The sequence below is a fragment of the Drosophila simulans genome, chromosome 3R (assembly GCF_016746395.2).
Source record: "Drosophila simulans strain w501 chromosome 3R, Prin_Dsim_3.1, whole genome shotgun sequence".
Lineage (NCBI taxonomy): Eukaryota > Metazoa > Arthropoda > Insecta > Diptera > Drosophilidae > Drosophila > Drosophila simulans.
In genome coordinates this window covers 3,113,322-3,133,129 of record NC_052523.2, presented here as the reverse complement: position 1 = coordinate 3,133,129, position 19,808 = coordinate 3,113,322, and the positions used below count along the sequence as shown (strand labels likewise).

Here is a 19,808-nt window from a genome sequence, read left to right as displayed (position 1 = left end):
GCCAGATCGACTCGGCAAGTTATACTGATCAAGAAAATAAACACTTTATAGGGTCGGAAACGGTTTCTTCTAGCATACCCTGTACTCTTCGAGTAACGGGTGTTTATTAGCGGCAGCAACATCGCCTTATCATCAGAGGTAAATACAGAGGGAACCAGGCGTAGGGATTGATAAGCTAGTTTGATTAGACGGAGATTACTCCAAGCTCAACGAGCTAATAATTTTCGAAATGTAGTATTTTTTGCACAAGTGTGACAAGTGGACAGGCATCTGGGAAATATGCCTAAGGAAACCGTAATTTTAGCTTACTCCGGTGGCCTGGACACTAGTTGCATCCTCAAGTGGTTGCTGGACAAGCAGTATGAGGTCATTTGCGTCCTGGCCGATGTAGGCCAGAAGGAAGATTTCACCGCCGCCGAGAAGAAGGCCCTTAAGATTGGCGCAAAAAAGGTTGTGCAACCAGAAGTGTGGCATACATACATATGTCGAACGAAATTTGAATTCGAATTCTTATAATATGTTTCGTCCTATCGACTCAGGTTATCGTGGCCGATGTCAAGCAGTCCTTCGTGGAGGACTATATCTGGCCGGCCGTACAAATGGGTCTGGTGTACGAGGAGCGCTATCTGCTGGGCACTTCTCTGGCCAGGCCCTGCATCAGTGTAGCCCTGATAGAGGTCGCCCGCGAGTATGGAGCGAAGTACCTGGCCCACGGAGCCACCGGAAAGGGGAACGACCAGGTGCGCTTCGAGTTGTGCGCCTACGCCCTCAAACCGGATCTGAAGGTACGTCCAAACTTTTTAGAGGTATCCGTACTAATTGATTGGTAAGACCCGTCACGGTCAGATTGCCTCTCTTATCAGCACCTTATCGCACGCCAAGTCAACAATACAGTCGTGCTTACCCAAGTTGTCTGACTCTAGCTACGTTTACATCTTTGAGTGTAATCTATAAACAAATCTATGTTACAAGAAGTGCCGTGAAGTTCACGGCGCTTTTTTTTTGCTTTGGTTCGGTGTTTGAGCCGTACCGATAGAAAAGGTTCCGGTTTAAGAACCGGTTCGTCGACATGTTGATTGAATGTTCCTTTTCAAGCCGTTTTGTTTGCTACTTCGAAATCGCAAAGCTTATACTATTTTTTAGTTTTTCTTAATTTTAAATAAAGAGGTCAAGAGCTTTTTGGATCGCTATGGTTTCTGTTGCTCAGCGGGAAGAATATGTCATCACAATGAAGTGAACATCAAAATCGATTTATATGAAATAGTTCTAAATTAATGTTCCTCAGACACTTATAGAAATTTAATATGAGATCAAATTTAAAGACTTGACTGTGCTATAAACGAGAAATCGACTTTTTCCAGATCATCGCTCCCTGGAGGGATGTAGAATTCTGCTGCCAGTTTCAAGGTCGACAGGACCTAATTGCCTATGCCCAGCAACACGGCATCGAGGTGAGCGCCAAGCCAGCCACTCCCTGGAGCACCGATGCCAACATCCTGCACATCAGCTACGAGTCCGGAATACTCGAAGATCCCAACACAGTAGCTCCGGAAAATCTCTACGAAATGACAGTCGATCCCATGACTAGGGCTCCGTGTAATCCGATTCGCTTGGTCATTCAATTCGATCGGGGACTGCCCAGCAGTGTGGAGGATTTGGCCGGCAGTCGAGTCTACACCAAACCCCTGGAGATGCTAGATTTCCTCAATAGAATTGGCGGATCATATGGCATTGGGCGGATTGACATCGTGGAAAATCGCTTTGTAGGACTGAAGTCACGGGGGGTGTACGAGACGCCTGGAGGCACCATCCTCTTTGCTGCTCACCAGGACCTCGAGGTGTTTGCTTTGGACCGCGAAGTACTCCGCACCAAGCAGGTTCTGCGGGATCGCATGGCCGACTACGTGTACAATGGCTTCTGGTTCAGTCCCGAGGCAATTTATGCCCGTAAATGCATCGAGTTGGCCGAGCAGCGGGTCTCCGGAAAGGTCACCGTGGAACTGGCTCCTGGCTATTGCCGTGCCGTCGCCCGGAAGGCGTCGAATGATGTGGGAGCTCTTTACAACGAACAGCTCGTATCTATGGACGTCCACGGTGGCTATGTGCCGCAGGATGCCGGTGGATTTATCGCCATCAATGCGGTCCGAATCAGGGAACATGTCCGAGCGTTCGGTGCCTACGAAGTGCCAACGAAGAAAAACTGAACGAAAAAGCTAGAATAAATTAAAATTTCATATTGTGTGTTCTACTTAAAAGAATTTACAATACATAAACATTTATAATGACCAAACCGAGGCGATTGAATACACATTGCTTTATTCCAGCTTACTAAAATTTGACTTACACAAATAATTTTCATTTAAGAGGACTATAACTAGCTAGTTCCAGATAGCGGACATCAATTTTGCCAATTAGTAGACACCAAGAAAAGAATGGACAACAATAAGACACATCGATTATCCGGACGACTGGCACAGTCTCTGGAACAATACGATTAGGAACAACATTTTTGCCGCATATGCAAATCATACTCTTTTCGTTTGTTTTCTTTCTTTTTTTTCTTTTGTTTTCTCTTCCTGGGAGGAACATTGTCCTTGTACAATCCTTTCACATTTCCAGGTGGAGTGTATCTGACCACGAAAACCCCTTGCAGAGAACTAAGGAACGGTGATCATTTCCGACCGAATAAGAAAATAGGAACTTACTTTATGTTTGCGTCGCCATAGCCCAAGGAAACGGACGACCTCCAAATCATGGCAGTGAAATCTTTAGCCTTGGGGTCTAAAATATCCAATTTCCGTCCTCTATACCAGTTTTTGACACATCTCGACAGTGCTCCCCTCTTAACTTCAAATTTGCAAATGCTTTCTGTGTAATCCTTGTTAGTGGGATCCGAATAGTTAAGAGTCGCCGACTTGGACAGTTTCTGGTGGTTGAACCTCTTAGGCAAGTAGGGTTAGAGGAGCTGGCTTTAATCATACCCAAGCATAACTTTGGCATTCGTTACTGAGTACGTTGTCCAATTTCAATTTTGGGACTCCATGGCGATTTCTTCTCTTGTTTATTTCCCTTAGAACAATTCCGGCATTGTCATAGTTTATGGCAAAGTTCCGATCGAACTGAAATGGATGTTGGATCGTAAGATGTTACAGGCACGTCAATCTTGTCAAGTACCTCGCTTATTGCTACCAAAAACACAATCACTATAATCCTTATTAAACGCATAGTTTTGAGAAGAGGCTCTTCGAGAGTCTCACTACGAAAATTTTGGCATCTAGTATTTTAACATTGTGGCGTTGTTCTGAAAGGTTTCTGTATGCTCGATTGTACACTCAGAGAAAAAACCGTTCTCAATTGATTTGAGAATTTAGATCTCAAAATCTAGCCAAGATTGAATCATGCTCAGCAAACTCAGATCGATACTGCTTCCGTCTGAAAATGTCAATATTGAGAGCGTATTCTTTTCGAAATCAAGAAGGTTTCATCTCATGAGAATGATGATGCACAACCGATCTCGGTTTTTTTGTCGTTCTCAATTTTTCTGAGTGTACAAGTTTGTACTAGAATAAGTTGCACTACTTCTTTCACTCAATCTGTGCACCTCAGTAATGCCCAATCAAATTCGAATCAAGTGCAGTCTAGCTGAATAAAATATTTTACTTTGTATGTACATGCACTTCAGATTGGCAAGTACGAGTAGTTGTGTAATTTCTATTGCAATCAATTCGATTGTTTGTTTAATAAATCTGCTGCTCAAGTGTGGCGGCGGGACACTTGCAAAGGCAGTCGAATACACAATTAATGAAATACTATCATATAAATAAATATACATACATCATTCCCAATATTTGCCAGAGCTGAGACAAAAGCAAACAGAGGAGCCAACACATCTGCTCCAGCATGGATTTCCCAATTGCATTAATCTTGTTTCCGGAGTGGCCCAGGTCCGGCGAAAGACGAGCAAAACAAAAGATGCTTCTTGTAAGTACACAATCGCACATACATAAATGCAAAAACTAATATTATTACAACAAATAAATAGAGGAAAGTCCGACAGCAGCAGAAACACCGGATTGGGTTGTATTTCAGGCTTCTTGGATATTTATACGAGTATGTCCGTCTGCATCTGTGCCTCCGTGTGTAGGCAAACATTGTCCTTCTATTGACATGAATTGATGAGCGAGCAAGACATTTCCCAGCCCAGGGATTCACAGGGCTAACGACGGAGAACCAAGCGATGACAACTTTCGACAGATCCAGAAGCTCCCAAAGGACATCGAGCACCAATATTTGACTTGGTCTCGTTGGCACAACTGCTTTGGAATAAGGACATATAAACCGCGGAAATATAAAAGCGGAGAGCTCTGATTAGCGCATGAGGTTGAAAAATAATATTTTTCTAATTATTTTAATTTAGGTGCTTAAATAATGGTTGTATCAAGCTTTCAAGATACTGTATCTATTCCTGATGAGCACAAGACCGATTGCTCTTTTTGCATGAAAACCGGAGTGCCGAATTCAACGGAACTCTGGCCCAAAACGCCTTTGTCTGGTGGTCAATCGCATCGCTGGAGCTTGGCAACAAATTCGGGCCTCGAAACCGCGCCTGTGAACCAACTTAACTGAAATCGAACTGAACTCGGGCCTCGTGCAGGCCATCCATCCATATCCATCCATCGGTGCATCCAGGAATCTATCCATCCATCAGTGGCAGATACTATGTTGCTTTTGTGGGCTGCGCTGCCTGCTGGTGGCATACGATCAGAATCAGACAGCGTTGACGCTTCAACTTTGTGCTAAACTGGGCGAGCGGCAAAAAGGGCTTTGGCCCAAATGTGGGCGAATGCAACGCCAACCCCACAACGCCATAAATGCTGAAAAAGTTAAGCTCTCGGTTTTTGTGGGATTATTTGCGAGCGTTCAAAGGATGTCGTTAGTCCTTTGCGATTCGCAGGCGCAACTTTTGCGAAACCCTGCTTTCTCTCTGGTTTTTGCGGCCCCTGTGTATATATATATGTGTGTGTGTCGCCTTTATTGCAGTGCTGCTTATTGAAGTTGATAAATTGAATCAAAGGTTAACTTTGTGAAAAGTGTGAAGTATGATTAACAACACAGCGGAAAGCGGCTTAAAGCGCGCATTTAAATGGCTGCTAATTTTCGCCACTTACACGATGATATCCCTCCTAGCTGGGCAAATTGATTAGTCGAACTGTAAACAGAACTCAAGAGACCAGCACCAAATTCCCCAGATACAAAACCGAATGATAAAATAGAAGTCCCTGTAATTGCAAAGAGAAACACGCTCCGTCTCATTCTCTGGACCTGTCTCAAAGCTGTCGGAGCTGGCAACAACAGCAAGAAATTTATGGCCAACTTTAACTGGAAGCGGGAGCTAGGAGACGAGGTATCCTGGCACGCCCAATACACTTCAGCAAACATAAATTTATTTATGAGCATGTGTCCTCCTCCTGCCCCCCATCCCCACCCTTCTCAGAAACGCATGCACGCCCATCCTCGTTGGGAAGGGAGGAGGGGTCCTTCCGCCAAAGCTCACAAATTGTTTGGGGTGAATTTTAATTGCTCCTCATTGTTTTGATAGCACCCCATACAGCTACTCCCTCCTGCTCCCTTGCCCGCTCACCATGGAATGGCGGAACTATAGGGATTAGAAAAGTCCTGACCTATGGCTGCGTTTCCAGGACACTTGGGTTTGTAGTTCGTTCTGGAATTTGTAACAAAAAAAAATGGATATGAAACGATAGAAAAGGCTAGTTTTCAAGCCTGGTCTTCAACACTATACTTGATTGTAATGCACTTGGTCCTTTATGTCCTTTTTATGGTTCATGTTTTTTAGTTCATTATTCTTGGCCAATGGTTCGCCGATTTGTATTTTATTTGTCCCTGCTGTGAAGATCCTCCTCCTGCCTCATTGTATTCAAGAATTCGTCTTGGTGTCCTCTTTGCAATCCAAGCGAAAGTCCTGACCTCTTTCGAGCGCTTTGATTTTAATTATCACGCAGTTGCACTCAGCCAGCTGTGCCGTCGCTGTCTCTGTCTCCATGACTCCTGGCTTCTGACTCACGACATCCGACATCGTACTTCCGATTTCCGGCACCCTGCTCCGGACCTTTCGTCCTGCTCCTTCGCGGCGCCAAAACTATGGGCAAAAGGAATTTTAATATTGAAATTTGTTTGCGCGGGCTTTGTTGTAGTTGCTGGCCCTGCCGTTGGATGCATTCTCATTTTGTAATTAAGTGCAGACAGAAGTTGAAATCAGGTCACTCATACGCCCCATTGGCCGACGGTGTGACGCGGCGTTGTCCGTGAGAAAACTTAATTTTTCAAATGAATGAATTTTCGCGTCCCAGCAGCGGAGGCGCAATGGCTTTTCAAATTATTACACTTGGCAGCAGTGGAGAGGAGCTGCTCTGTTTGTCTTTTTCATTTCCAAGTCGACGGCAGCAGCTGCAGGTAATGTTGAAGGGCCAAGATCTGGGGACGAGCGAAACTAATTAATTTCTGAACATCCCAGGTGGACCTAGGAATTTATACATTTTTTGCGCTGCCGCGGGATGATATTGTTTTCCAGCTCCCTTCCACGTAAATATGCAAATCGCAGAGCGAAACTTTTTCTGTGCAATTGAAATTGAGTTTTAAAGTTTCGAAATCCATTTTAATGCATTTCGCTCCACACTTTTCCGCGGATGCAGCTCGCAAAGGAAAAGCGGGCAAAAGCCGGGAGCACAAGGTAACTACAAAATTCCAGATACAATTTTACAACAGAATGTTGCCCTGCCAACGCGGCACGTGGAACGTGGCCAGATTATGCTGTATTATCACCTGTAAATCCTTATTGGCAATCAAAACTTTGCCAACAGCGCTGGTCCTGACCAGCTCCAACCTCCCACCTCCCGATTCCACCCATCGCCAGCTTTCTCTATTTTTCGTTAGTATTTGTATTTGCTACTTTCAATGGATTCTGTGAAATCTGCGAAATCTGTGCATGCAGGCAAACTTTTAATTTTATTGGAAAACTTGTTGAGTTTTTTCGGCACGGCATATTTTTATGTCCTTAACGAAAAAATGGGTGAGGGTCTTCGGAATCATAAACGTTGTGCTATCAGTTTTCCAATCATTGAAACATTTTTATTTGCGTAATTAATCAAGTTTCCAAGTGCATCTGTGCAATGTGCAATTAATTTCTTTTTGCCTTCACGCTGATAATTGCCTTAAAAATTATTTCATTCCGAACTATCCCAAACTATTAATAGAGTTCTGGCAACTTAGGTTATTACTTAAATCTGAAGTACCATTTATCCGCTATGCCAAAAATATTTTCGTAAAAAACCCATGCAATCAAAATCAAAATAAGAGTCCTCGCTCAAAAACGACCCAGATATTTTTTTCACACAGCCTAAGCCAAGCTCCAAAAGTTCGAATCCGCCTGAATCCGGCTGCTCTGCAATTGATGTCCCAAAGCAATTACCAGCGCATTGTGCCGCTGACAGTGTGGATTTGAGAGGCGGTTAAATGCCGCTCCGGATTATTTTGGCAAGGCCTCAGCCGAACATCGCGGAACTGTTTTGAAGGCTGACAAGCCCCATTTCGATGTGTGGAAAATTGCACCTTGGCCCACACCTTCGCCTACCAGCTAATCACGCGGGCGGTGGCAAGGATGCAGGACGAGGATGACAGGATGGCAACCGCATCACACGGCACCGCAGCATATTTCCGTCACCGATTGCCTGCCGATTGCATCGACGGCTTGCCAGTCGCCTGGATGCATTGCCATTAAACTGCAAATCCGCAGTCGAGCAATTCTCGCATGTAATGCTGATGTCGTCATTTTACTGCTGCTGCTGCCACCGATGCTGCAACTGGCATTGCTGCTGCTACTGCTACTGCTGCTGCTGCTGATGATGCGGGCTCGTGTTTTGCCACAACAGCGCGCCACTGCCAGTGCAGCGACACCTTCTGTGGCAACAAGGAAGCCGGCGCAGACATTTCACCCCATGCCAGGCCATTTGCGTCCCCATTTTTGCGCCCTCATCCTCTGAAAACTGCAGCTCTTAAGCATGGCTGTTGTTGTTGTTGTTGCTGTTGCTGCCACTGCTGCTGCGATCGGCAGCTGCTGCTGTTGTGGATTTTTGCATCGCCCTGCCAAGGGGAGCTAAGGACACAGGGCGCAGGATGAGGGGCAACTGCGGAAACTGCAGCAGCAACAGCCATAAAATCCTTTGCAATCAGTTGCATGCAACAAACACTTTGGTTCATGTTCCCACAGCGCCTCCTCCGTCTTTTGTGCAGTGTGCAAAATTACACATTGAGTTTGCAACATTCATTGCAACATATTTACATCAAATAAATGTGTGCAAATATTCAATAAATAATTGGACATTTAACGTTTGTGAAAGCACTTAAAAAAGTACTTAACAGTACTTTAAAAATAGGACTACACACGAAATGCATTTTTTGTTTATATAATTGCATTAACATATATTATTACTGACATCCCGACTATACAGTTTATTGTATATTCCATATTTTACTAATTTTTTCTCGGGTTAAGCTTTTATTTACAGTGCATCTAAGGCACGGCTTACAGGGGCTTCAGCAATGCGAGGGAATCGAACCCGGAATCAACACACAAGCTTGGACCCCAGAAGAGGCCACATTTACGTTTGTCTATTTGGGATTTCTTATCGTTGTTGCTGTGGGAGACACAAACACACACGCAGAAATACAAAACAATTTCCTAATGCTGAGAATTGGCTTTTGTGCAATTTACAGTTCTCGGGTACTTAAAAATAATTTGAAATCTGAAGTGTTGCTGCTTTTCCGATAACTCCCAAATGCGAAATGAATGTCCGCACATTAGACGGAGGGAAATTTAAAGCTATTACCATGTTGAAATGGTAAAAACTTGCTTTTGTAATTGTTTAATCACACCTTAATCACACTTTAAAGTCTGATTTGCTATTAAAAGTGAGGTGAAGATTCAAAGGAATTGGCAGTAAATCCTCGGATATTTATTATCTTTCCTAATTAACCTATTAGGAATCCGTATAGCGTAAATAAGCAAATGAATCGTTTGAACCATTGTTTGACATATCACCTACAATGCTGTACATAATTAATCGGTTCACACATTCCAAACTAACAAATATTATATACAATTTCTGTTAGACACAAATGTTGCTAGAAAATCAAAGACAACAGTGTAGTCTAATAAAATTCATTGAAATCCATTTGGATTTCAGCCATTTAAAGTCCGGATTTTCGCCTGACCCACGGATACTATTGAAAGTTGAGCCGAGCTGCCATTGAAGAGATTAAATTCACATTCCATTTCATTCCCTACGTGGATTTGCCTGCTTAACGCAGTTGAAAACTAAACTCCGGGCTAACAACTGTCGGGTGTCCTGATGTCCTGGTGTCCCAGTGTCCTGGCGACGTGTGTAGCTGTCGCACGAAACTATCGAACGGAAAACAGAAAGCCATCAGCCTGATTTGTACCCCAAATGGAATGGTGTGTACGACAAACATTCGGATATGGTATAAAAATCCGCTCGACATCAAAAAACTAGTGAGACACCAAAGCGGGCAAACTTTTTGAATATTTAGCAAAAATGTCAGCGCACAAGAGCGAAGTGGAACAACTGACCGAATCCGAATTTAGATCACAAAAAATGAATGCTGTGCATTGTGGGGCACTGAAAGTGCCGCAGGGCACAGGGTTGCATTTTATCCCTGCTGGGGTCTGCGGGAGAATGGGGAAATATTTTTGGCACTGTCACAACATCCGGCATGCCACATGCACTTCACCATCGCCTGCCAACTGAAGTCGGTTAGTGGCCTCAGCTCTTGGAGTTTCCCCGGAGAAAGGTGGGTACTCCCCGCAGTGCCTGGAAAGCATACTTTAAGATACCACAATTGGGAGAGCGCTGGTGAAATGAATTGTTTGCGGGCAATTATTATTTGAGAAGCATTTTAATGATTCCAGCCACTTAGGGGCGTAATTAGAGCATCTTTGGCAGCAAGCGCCGCACAACGAAGAAGCGCTCCGATTCAGTTGCAGTGGCAATTATAATTTCAATTTTACGATTTTTCAAGTACGAGTTTTCCGCAGCCAAAGTCGGTCTGCAGCTTTTCCGGCACTCTTCCTTTCAGCTCCCCCCGCTCTCCCAATTGTCTGGCTTTTGTTTATGCCAGTTGTGTGCTCCGAAGTGCTTAGTCTTAATTCCGGGCCAAAGACAAAGAAAACGAAACAGTGTGCAGCTGGCTGGGGTGGAAATCGTAGTAACAGATACACTAGTGCCTGTTGGAAAATATGTTGCATACCTGTGCGCGCACTAAATTTGTGTCCTTAAAATAAGAACTTACTGAGAAAATGAAGATGTTTGCGAATAATTAGAGTAGAGTATTCAAGCGGGCTAAGAAATGATAAATGGGTATAAAAGACTAAATATTTGGTGGCACAATTGGAACAACCACTGTACATGTGCAGCTCCAAGTCCAATTCAGTGCAGCACAGTCGCTTGTGGAAGTTGGTCATACTTAATTGGAGCTTGTGTTGCTCCAAATGAGTTTTTCCCCTCCAGTGCCACGTGAGAGATTATGGGGAATATTGGAGCAACACACAATTCAGCACAACAATGGAGACGCACTCTCCTCGGGGTTCACCGCTCTATCATTAGCACAAAGACCAGGATAATCAAACGACTTCACGTGCCTGAAATGGAATCCGTTTCCGATTTCCTTGCTCGCCCAAAAACCGATTTGATTTGATTTCTCCGTGCCGCCGTGTCAAACGTGTTGGGATCCCTCGTCATCGCCACCGCCCCGAAAAACCCATTGGATAACATTTACATTTGCACCGACTCGTGCTCGTTAACAAAGGATACATATGTATCTCTTAGATATTTGGCTTTTGTGCTCCGTGCGCGCAATGTGCTCGGAGTTTTTCTTATTCCCCGATGCTTGACTGGATTTAAATGCCGAATTGTCAATGCAGCACACAGCATCCCGAGCGCAAGGACATGTGCTCACCTGTATCTGTATCTGTAGCCGTAGCTGTATCTCCCGAGTGCGAGGGTGTAATCACTTGTACTTAATATGCAGATGATGACAATGTGACAATCAAACCGATTCCAGGTCGCCTGGCATTCCAGGGTCTCAGCCCTCCGTCGCCTGATGTTATGCGAATCGAATTATTATTATCATTGTTATTGTTATCGTAAAAGCAAAGCCAGAATGCGCATTTTCCTCTTCCTTCGACGGCAGATTCGCAGATTCGCCCGGGGCATAAACGCATTAGAGCCTGCCTTGTCGGCACTTTGAATTCTAAAAAGGCAATTTGTTTGCATTATGATTTCTATCTTTCTGTTCGAATGGTTTGTTTTCATTTCGCATTTCTAATGAAAATAAAATATTGGCTAATTCAGATGCTTAAGTCGAGTGAGAAGGTATAAATAGAGGTATAACTTTAGCATCGCTAATATCCCAAACATATTACGTAAAACCCATAACGATTTCATTTCATCCACTCACCTGAACTCCGTTTATCGGTTGAATAAGGAGTGTAGTGTCTGTAATTTTGCCGCTCAAAAAAACACAAATTGGTGCCTTAATAGCTGCGGTTAATCATATTTGTAACCGGCGGAGCGTCGGAGGCCAATCTCATGGTAAAAAGTTGGCCCTTTTTTGGTTCCACCCACGCTCTCATTGCGGTCATTTCATTTGGAAAATGCACATTTTCATCTGGCATGTGTTAATGCACTGGGCGGCGGACGGAATGCAGCTGAGTTTGCGGTATAACTTCATAAAAATGCCAACCGGTTGCACTGCAAGATTTACTGCAGTCGGCAAAAAGTGCGGAGGAAAGCAAACCGTTGCCAGTCGGACTGACGAACGCGAAAGGATAACAGCAGGATATATCGTTCAGGAATACAAATGTGGGGAGCATGTTTGTTTTTGCCCAATTTGTTGCTGCCCTTTTGCGTTTTTGCTCTGTGGCATTGTTTTTTGGTGGGAGCACACTCGAGCCACAAAAGCAAAGGAAAAAAGGAGCAGGGATCGTTGGCCCTCGCAATTTTAACTGAAATGCAACAGGAGGCCGCGTGTTAATGCTGAAAAAGGACAACAAGCCAAGGACCCTTTTGCAGCAAAGTAGCGAAGTCGTGACGAACTCTGAACTCCAGTGAAAAAAGGAAAAAAACGGAGAAGCAGTGGGGCAGCTCCCAGCTGGATGTCGCGGTCACTTTTCATGCTTTCTACTGAGCCTTTTCAGATCCCTTTTTCATTATCCCGGACCGGGCTCGTGCTGAATTTTCTGGGGCGGGCCAGCAACAAATGTCTGGGGTGAAAGTCACGCGCTGAATTTAATGCCCAGCCAATGCCCCGACAACGAGGCGTGTCAATGACTCTGGGTCACCAAATTGTTGTGCCAGGCAATCCGATTTCTGGCATTTCTCTGATTGCCCCACACACAACATGATGGCCAACTTTCAGTTCTGCGCTCTCGATTTCGAGGTTACCCATACGCCCCGTTGCACGCACAGCAATTGATAGATGGATAGAAATCTGTGGCAGGCCCAATGTCAGAGGAAGGCAACCGCAGCATAGAACTTGTAGTGTCTCGTCTTGGAAATGTTCTTAAACAATTCGCCCAACTGTCGGAGAACTGCCACAAAATTCCAGCTGACAGGATTGGTTTCTGCGGAGAACAAGGCATTTGGATATCACATCCGTTATGTAGTTCCTACTTTATGTTTGGTAAATTCTTTTTTCTGTTTAATTATTCTGATTCTACCAACTTGCGCTTGGATTTTCGTATATATAATAGGTTTAATTCTAACAGCAATTAAAACCGAAAGTGTATGTCTGTTTTAGAAGCCAATTTTAGTCCGTCAGTTTTCGAAAACCAAATTTGTTAATTTTTTTCTATAGGTTCCCTTTAACTAACTTACGTTTGAAATTCGTTCTCTTTCATCTCCCACCTCCATAGATATAATTTTTGGGGGAACTTAATTAGAATTTAGCTGGGTCTGTGAGATTTTCTTGTTTTGCCTCCGGAGCCCGCATATGTTGCGCAAATTTAATTGCTCTACAAAGCCGCAAAATAGACAAACAAAAGTTGCCGCACCGCCCACACACAATCGAAAAGCATTTGGAAGGAGTTGAACATGAACACAAGACACAGATTTCGGGACAAAAAACACAACAGTGGAGCCCGCAGTGGCAGTCGCAGTCTGCGGAGGCAATTTCAACTTTTCCCAGTGTGTACTTAATGGAAAATGACTTTATTGTAAGCCGGCTTGCAGGCCTCTAAGCGCCAATTTTCAACACTTGCGCTATTTTATGAAAGCTTTCCTCAGCAGGCTGAGAATGTATACAATTATGCAAAATACGAAGAATTTTCCACAAGGAACAGCCTCCTTTCTTTCTTTTAATATTCACATTCTGGCGGAAACATAGACTCAATGTTGTGGCAGTACGCCACCAGTGATCTGTCCTTGTCATCCGGGAATATTTTACCCAAGAACTCGAGCAGTCCAGGCTGATTCTGTACAATTTCGGCGTACTCTTCAAACGATATCACCCCGTCCTTGTCGGTGTCGAATTTTCCGAATACGAACTCGCACATGTCCTGCACGGAAAAGTGTGCTGAAAAGCAAGCATAATGGTCAGTAATCTCAGGACACTCACCGCTCGCAGTTCGTTGACCTCGTCGTCGTCATCGCCAGTGAAGAATTGTTCAATGGCCACGCCGACCACCTCGCGATTCAGAACCACAGCACCACCGCTTGTATAAACCTGTAGTTCATGGGAAAATTTAATAAAGAAGTAGCTACGATTTCCGAGTAACTACCTCAAATGCGAACTTCATTCGCTCCTGCAGACTTCCGTTGAAGAACACACAGAACAGCCGCATCCAGGCTTCTGGAGAGACTGATCGGCCGTCCTGCGTGATGTTCATCGAAATGCGGTCGATGATGGTCACGTCGAAGATCCCAAAGCTGACGAGGAATAGATTGTACAGCTGGCTGGTGGACATCATGCGGGATCTGTTGTTCAGGGCGTACTTGTAGAACACGATCAGCAAGCTGACCACTTCGCTGGTGGAAAACTCCGTGGAGGCAGCGAAGCTCTTGATCAGAGTACTGTACATGGTGAGGAACTTGTTGTTGGCCATGTCGTCCAGGGTAAGGTCGATGCGGTTCATTGTGTTTTTTAATGGCAATGGTAAACAAGTAATTATTATTTAAAATATTTTTTAAGAGAGTACTGTGTAATGGGGCGTGTGTTTCGGGTGTGTGATGAAAATGCCTAACTTATGAGGCTCTGGCCTGCTTAAAAGGGTGAGGGTTATGCAAGACAAATTGCAAATAGATTGGGTAAGTCGCAGCCGCAGCCCAAGGAATCGCAGGGAATGTAACGAGCGCAATTTAAAAGCGATAAAACAACGCCGCGACATAAAAAATACATCAGCCACGCTACATGGACTACATCTGTCCCCCATTTCGAATAAATATTTGAAACAAACCCGCCTGATGAAACACACAAAGGCTGAGGCAAAAGCTGAAAGCTGTGCGCATGAGAAACGCGAATATAATAATCCAAACAAAAGCGCCGAGATGGGTGTAAAGCCTTCCATGTGGAAATTCGGCGGAAATGGCTGTGTAGCCATTTTGTTTGGGGTAACAAATGTTCGGAATCTCCTTCCCTTTGTTGTGTAATTGTATGCCCCCTTCGGAACATACACACACTCACACGTGCCACGCCCACCGAAATACCAAAAAAATGAGGAGGCGGCTGAGCCGCTCGACACGGCATAATAACAATAAAATAAGTGGGGATGAGGAAGGAGGAAGGAGAGAGGGCGGCAAGGATTCACGCTCCTTAATGTCTCCACAGTTGACATCGCCAAGTGTTGGCGGATTTACAGCCGAGTTGGGCTGGATTTTGGTATGGACTTTTGATTGATATATTTTTCGTACGGTGTTTGGAAGAGACTTACGGCATAAATTTGTTAAGCAAGACAAATGGCGCGGAAACGAAATTGGAAACATTTTAATTCTCATAAAACGCTTAAAGAGGACAACCATATAAATTTTCAAATTAAAGAAAAGCAGGCGAAGGAAACATATGCCAACTGCACTAGACATATCCATTCAATCATTATAACTCCTCGATTGATCATCAAACAATATCCTATATCCAGTCGTAAATCAAAGTAAAGAGTAAATCACCGCGAGCTTACGTGAGCCATGGAAAACCTAGACTCCACTGTCGATAGCACCGAGAACAGCAAGTTCTCGGCCCTGTATGGCGGATTGATCAAGGAGATCGCTGCAACCTCGAAAATGTCCACCTTGGACATCACCTGTTTGCTTTGCGTTTACTACAAGTTCGTCAGGTTCAACGGACCTGCAGCCAAGCAGATGAAGAAGAATCAGTTCTACCAGATCTACTTGGTGCTCTTCAACGTGGCCAATGTTCAGGTGATTGAACGCTCCCTTCTGGCCATCACCAAGGATACCAAGTACGTGAGTCCCCGTGCCTGGGTGGATCTCTTTGAGCTGTATACCACAGAGGATCTGGAGCGCCGTATGAAGTTTGCCTTCGAAGTGGGTAGTGGATTATTAAGCACTTTTGCAATGCTAATAGGGTTCTTTGTTAGGTTTATGACACCAAGAACACCGGAGTTATCGATCGCGAGCAGGTGGGCGTGGCATGCGAGAAATTCTTCCACGAAGGCGACGACGAGGATGAACTAATTGAGCTCAGAGCTGTAAGCTTACTTTTCAATTTGGAATAACTTAATACAATTTACTGACTCACAGGACATGACTGAATTTATTATGAAGAAGTTTGATGTGGACAAGGATGGAGTCATTTCGTTTGAGGACTACTCCTCGGTTGTTTCCCAACAGCCCGTTTTGGTTGAGTTCTTGGGCTGGCTATTTCCATCGAACGAAGAAAGGGATCTCATGGCCCATGTTATCAACATGGACTCCATGCTCAATTATTGTAACCCAGACGCAAAATAGGCTTGTCATTTGATTAAGCTTGATCACAATGAATGAGGACCAAATGGATGCCGCAAAAGTAGTTGCTCAAAATTTTTGTATGATTACAAATTCATAATTTTTATAAGCATGATATATCAAATTTCCACCAACACATTGAAAATAAAGCAAATGTTTCGCGTGAGTTGTCTTAAAAGGACTTGCGATTGGTTCTTTTTTAACTTGGTGTATATATAAGGCGATAGAGTGGGCGAACTAGCCAACCTACGGATGCATCATTAGCTCTGCAAAATCTCTATGTTCATATTTTGCAAGGGTTTCTGATCAAGTGGATATTTACACATTAGGGGATACTGTACGAGTAAAGAAGAACTATAAGGACGCGCGATGAGCCGTGTTGGATGCTTATATTATTCCAATAGCCAAAAGCCCAAAAAAAAAGCGAAGCAAGAAGCCTTTGATTTTGTACTTGAAAGCTATATCAAGCATTGTTGTTCAAAATCCATCTGCCAACCACAACATAACACAAAATACAAAAAAAATTAAAAAAGAAAACACACAAAAATAAAAAGTTTCAAAAAAGCAAAAGTAACAAAAAAAAAACAACCATTACAAATAAATAAAAAACAAAAAAAAAAATAATTTAGCTATGGAAAACCTAGACGCCACCATAGATAGCATGGAGAACAGTCGGTTTGCAGCGCTCTACGGGAGTTTGATCAAGGAGTTAACCCTAACTTCGGAGTTGTCCCAGACGGACATCACCTGTTTGCTCGTCGTTTATTACAAGTTCTCAAAGGCCAACGGACCGCAGTGCAAGCAGATGACCAAGAAGCAGTTCTATCAGATCTTCTTGGTGCTCTTCAACGTGGCCAGTGTCCAGGTGATCGAACGCACTCTGCTCGCCATCACAAAGGATACGAAGTATGTCAGTCCCAGGGCCTGGATTCACCTCTTCCATCTCTACACAACCAATGACATTCATGTGCGAATGCGATTTGCCTTCGAGGTCAGTCCTGGTATCCTTATGTAAATTTGTATCGAAAATACTTTGAGACGTTTTTCCACAGGTCTATGATACCAAAGGCACTGGCGTCATTGATCGCGAGCAAGTTGGCACGGCTTGTGAAAAATTTTTTTACGGCGAAGACGAAGATGAACTTAACGAACTTAAGGCGGTAAGTAAAAATAATTACTCTTCACTTGAAGTGGTAATTAAAACAGCTGGATGGATATTACTAATTAACCATCTGATTCTTTAGGACATGACCGAGTTCCTCATGAAGAAGTTTGATCTGGACAAGGACGGAGTCATTTCCTACGAGGACTATTCTACTGTCGTGGAACAGCAGCCAATTTTAGTGGAGTTCTTAGGTTGGTTATTTCCATCAAAGGAGGACAAAAATCTTATGGCCCATTGTATTAACCTGCAACTTAAAATGAATTAAACATGATATTGGTGGTCTTGAAAAAGTGTTTACTGAATAGTTCCCTTTTTTCGAATGCTAGAATCCCAGCCTGAAACGGACATCTAAACATTGAGCGATACTTTTTATTTAGGCCTTAAAATGCCAATTCTAAATATTGCTTTTGACCAGCGGCATCTGAATTAAAGCGATAACTCCTACTGTGGCTTATAGTGGCCCAAGCTCACCTTCACTGCGGGCATTTGTGGTCGGCTGGGGTCCTCGACCCAGTTGAAGGCATCTCATAATTATACGATTCACCACAGCCGCACATTCCACAGTGGATGGGATTGCAGTGCCTGTCGGAAGTGGAAGTCGGTTAAGTAGCTCATTAACTTCAATACGTTTGATTACATTACGTACGGTTTTGTGCGGTGTTCAGGCCAAACAATTTGAGAATTGTGTGTAATGTGCTCTGGCTTTTCCGCCCGCCCTCTTCATCTGATAATTTGCCCGATTCAATTGGCATTTGCAAGTATTTGGGACACGGCTAAGCCACTGAATGCTCACGTATTTGCCATGATTTGGCATTTATGCAGTGGCATTATGTGATTCGAATTGATTTACATTAATTGCTGCCAGCGGGCGGCTTAGTTACCCACCAAATCCCCAAAAATCTGCACTCGACACCATAGTTAAGTCACAGCAACTTCTAGTTTCATTTAAACTACGAAAACGGGTTGGCTTGATCGACTCGCCTGGCTGCAGTTGACAACTTCCAGTCTGGAAACCCCATATCAACGGTCTAAGCCAGCATGTGGCCTCGGGACTTGAGTTGGCCAGAACTCCTGGCCCTCCCAGTTGGCCTTTTGTTGAACAGTCCGCCGTCCGTCGTCTGCCGTCGGCCAACATGTTTGAGTCTCGCTGGCATCAACATTAATTATCCCTGATAGTAATCATGCAATTTGTACGTGAGCCTGAGCCTCAACCGAGCTAGCGCTCCTCCGGCCATCGGCATCCATGCTGCGGTCTTTATTGTGGCATTAACAGCAGCATCCGCATGGCCTGCAGCCCCGGCAGCATCATTACGCTCATTATTGTCGTCAAAGGCGTGCAGGGCGTTCCGCCGGAGGCCAGGAGAACCGTGGAACCTGAGAACCAGGGAGGTGGAGACCAGCCGACCTGGAGGAGTGGCAGTCGGTCTGGAGATCCGGAGACAATGCGCGTTTGATGAATTGCATTAGGACATGTATGTAATTATAATCAATTAACCCGGGTGGGCATATGGTGCCCAGCAATTTAGAGGACAGATGAGTAAGGTAGAGCTTATGGGACTCGATACCTATGCTTTTAAAGGTGTAGTTAATATTTCTAAATACCGTTTGATTATTTTTCTCCTGTTTTATTTTCTATAATTTTAATAATAATTTGTAGGTCTTTGCAACACTTCCAATGATCATTATATTTCAACTTAATCATCTTGACTTTAATCCCATAGAAACAAACGTTTAAATATGGCTTAAACATGGCTCTCATCACCTAGAATACACCCAAGAAACCCCCATTTCCAAATTGTATCTCGGAAATCTAACCGCAGTCCATTGACAATCCTTGGTGATGGCGACAAGTGACTTTTGGGCTATCAATGACCAAGTCGAGTTGGCAAAGCAAACAAACCATTTAGCTCAGTGGACAATGCAAACTTTGGGGCCAAACGGGGCGGAAAAGTCGACCCGCTGCAATTTTCGATTAAAATTCCAGTTTGCAATTCAATTAAACACTAATTAAAAGACATTTTTCCGCCAAGCGTTCCCTTTGACAACTTGCCTCACTCACTCGCCACTGCCACTGCCACTGCCACTTTCTCCACTCTCCCCCGGAGAAATGTCCGTTTTGTCTCGGGCTTTTCCCCGGGGATCTGGGGGCTGTCAAAGCGGCAGCGGAAGTTAGGCCACCCACTCGGGATAAGGCGACTCGACAAATGCGCACAAACTGTGATAAATGAAGGCGAATCGAGGGGCCACTAGGTGCAGGAAGATGAAGGACGAGGGTGGGGCGGGTCCTGGCATAATGAATGCCATGGAAGAGCCGGCAAGATAAAACACAAGGAAAACGAACCGAAGCAAAGGGACACAGACAGGAGGCCAAGGAATCAAAGCCAAGTATTTTTTGCTGCATTTCTGCACCGGCTTTTGGCTTTGACTTTCTCTGTGACAGTGTAAGCGACTGAGTTAATTTCTGGCCATCTCAAAGGTTCACGGAATTTGAGTTCGTTAAAGTAAATTTCATCTCCGCAACTTTTTCGTCATGTGCCTTCGTCCTCATACTCGTCCTCTCACTATTCCGGGTGGCAACTACTTTGTGGCAAATT

The 19,808-nt window shown here is 44.2% G+C and overlaps 5 protein-coding genes across 7 annotated transcripts; 3 read left to right on the top strand and 2 right to left on the bottom strand.

Moving 5' to 3' along the window:
- Positions 1–41: 41 nt before the first annotated feature.
- On the top strand, positions 42–8,860 carry LOC6726987 (argininosuccinate synthase). Of its 2 annotated transcripts, none has more exons than XM_044923437.1 (3): positions 42–450; positions 540–785; positions 8,570–8,860. In XM_044923437.1, the coding sequence occupies exons 1-3, from the start codon at positions 280–282 to the stop codon at positions 8,843–8,845; spliced, it is 693 nt and encodes a 230-aa protein (XP_044779372.1). In that variant the 5' UTR covers positions 42–279; the 3' UTR covers positions 8,846–8,860. The 2 variants fall into 2 exon arrangements, with proteins under 2 accessions (XP_044779372.1, XP_002102388.1); XM_002102352.4 differs by lacking the exon at positions 8,570–8,860 and adding an exon at positions 1,362–2,327 and having other exon boundaries at positions 203–450.
- LOC6726986 (Golgi-associated plant pathogenesis-related protein 1) lies at positions 2,300–3,429 on the bottom strand. The gene is made up of 5 exons (XM_002102351.3): positions 3,175–3,429; positions 2,982–3,119; positions 2,706–2,926; positions 2,532–2,657; positions 2,300–2,480 (listed from the first exon to the last, which is right to left on the bottom strand). The coding sequence occupies exons 1-5, from the start codon at positions 3,223–3,225 to the stop codon at positions 2,399–2,401; spliced, it is 618 nt and encodes a 205-aa protein (XP_002102387.1). The 5' UTR covers positions 3,226–3,429; the 3' UTR covers positions 2,300–2,398.
- A 4,422-nt stretch (positions 8,861–13,282) lies between the features above and the next one.
- LOC6726984 (EF-hand calcium-binding domain-containing protein 1) lies at positions 13,283–14,338 on the bottom strand. 2 transcript variants are annotated; one of them, XM_002102349.4, is made up of 3 exons: positions 13,871–14,336; positions 13,708–13,815; positions 13,283–13,648 (listed from the first exon to the last, which is right to left on the bottom strand). In XM_002102349.4, the coding sequence occupies exons 1-3, from the start codon at positions 14,222–14,224 to the stop codon at positions 13,448–13,450; spliced, it is 663 nt and encodes a 220-aa protein (XP_002102385.2). In that variant the 5' UTR covers positions 14,225–14,336; the 3' UTR covers positions 13,283–13,447. The 2 variants fall into 2 exon arrangements, with proteins under 2 accessions (XP_002102385.2, XP_039151695.1); XM_039295761.2 differs by having other exon boundaries at positions 13,416–13,665; positions 13,871–14,338.
- An 820-nt stretch (positions 14,339–15,158) lies between these two features.
- Positions 15,159–16,215, top strand: LOC6726983. Its single transcript, XM_002102348.4, has 3 exons — positions 15,159–15,629; positions 15,683–15,793; positions 15,846–16,215. Exons 1-3 carry the CDS (start codon positions 15,270–15,272, stop codon positions 16,050–16,052), a joined length of 678 nt encoding a protein of 225 aa, XP_002102384.1. The 5' UTR covers positions 15,159–15,269; the 3' UTR covers positions 16,053–16,215.
- Positions 16,216–16,530: 315 nt separating this feature from the next.
- On the top strand, positions 16,531–17,504 carry LOC6726982 (guanylyl cyclase-activating protein 1). Its single transcript, XM_002102347.2, has 3 exons — positions 16,531–17,040; positions 17,102–17,209; positions 17,294–17,504. The coding sequence occupies exons 1-3, from the start codon at positions 16,681–16,683 to the stop codon at positions 17,477–17,479; spliced, it is 654 nt and encodes a 217-aa protein (XP_002102383.2). The 5' UTR covers positions 16,531–16,680; the 3' UTR covers positions 17,480–17,504.
- Positions 17,505–19,808: the final 2,304 nt, after the last annotated feature.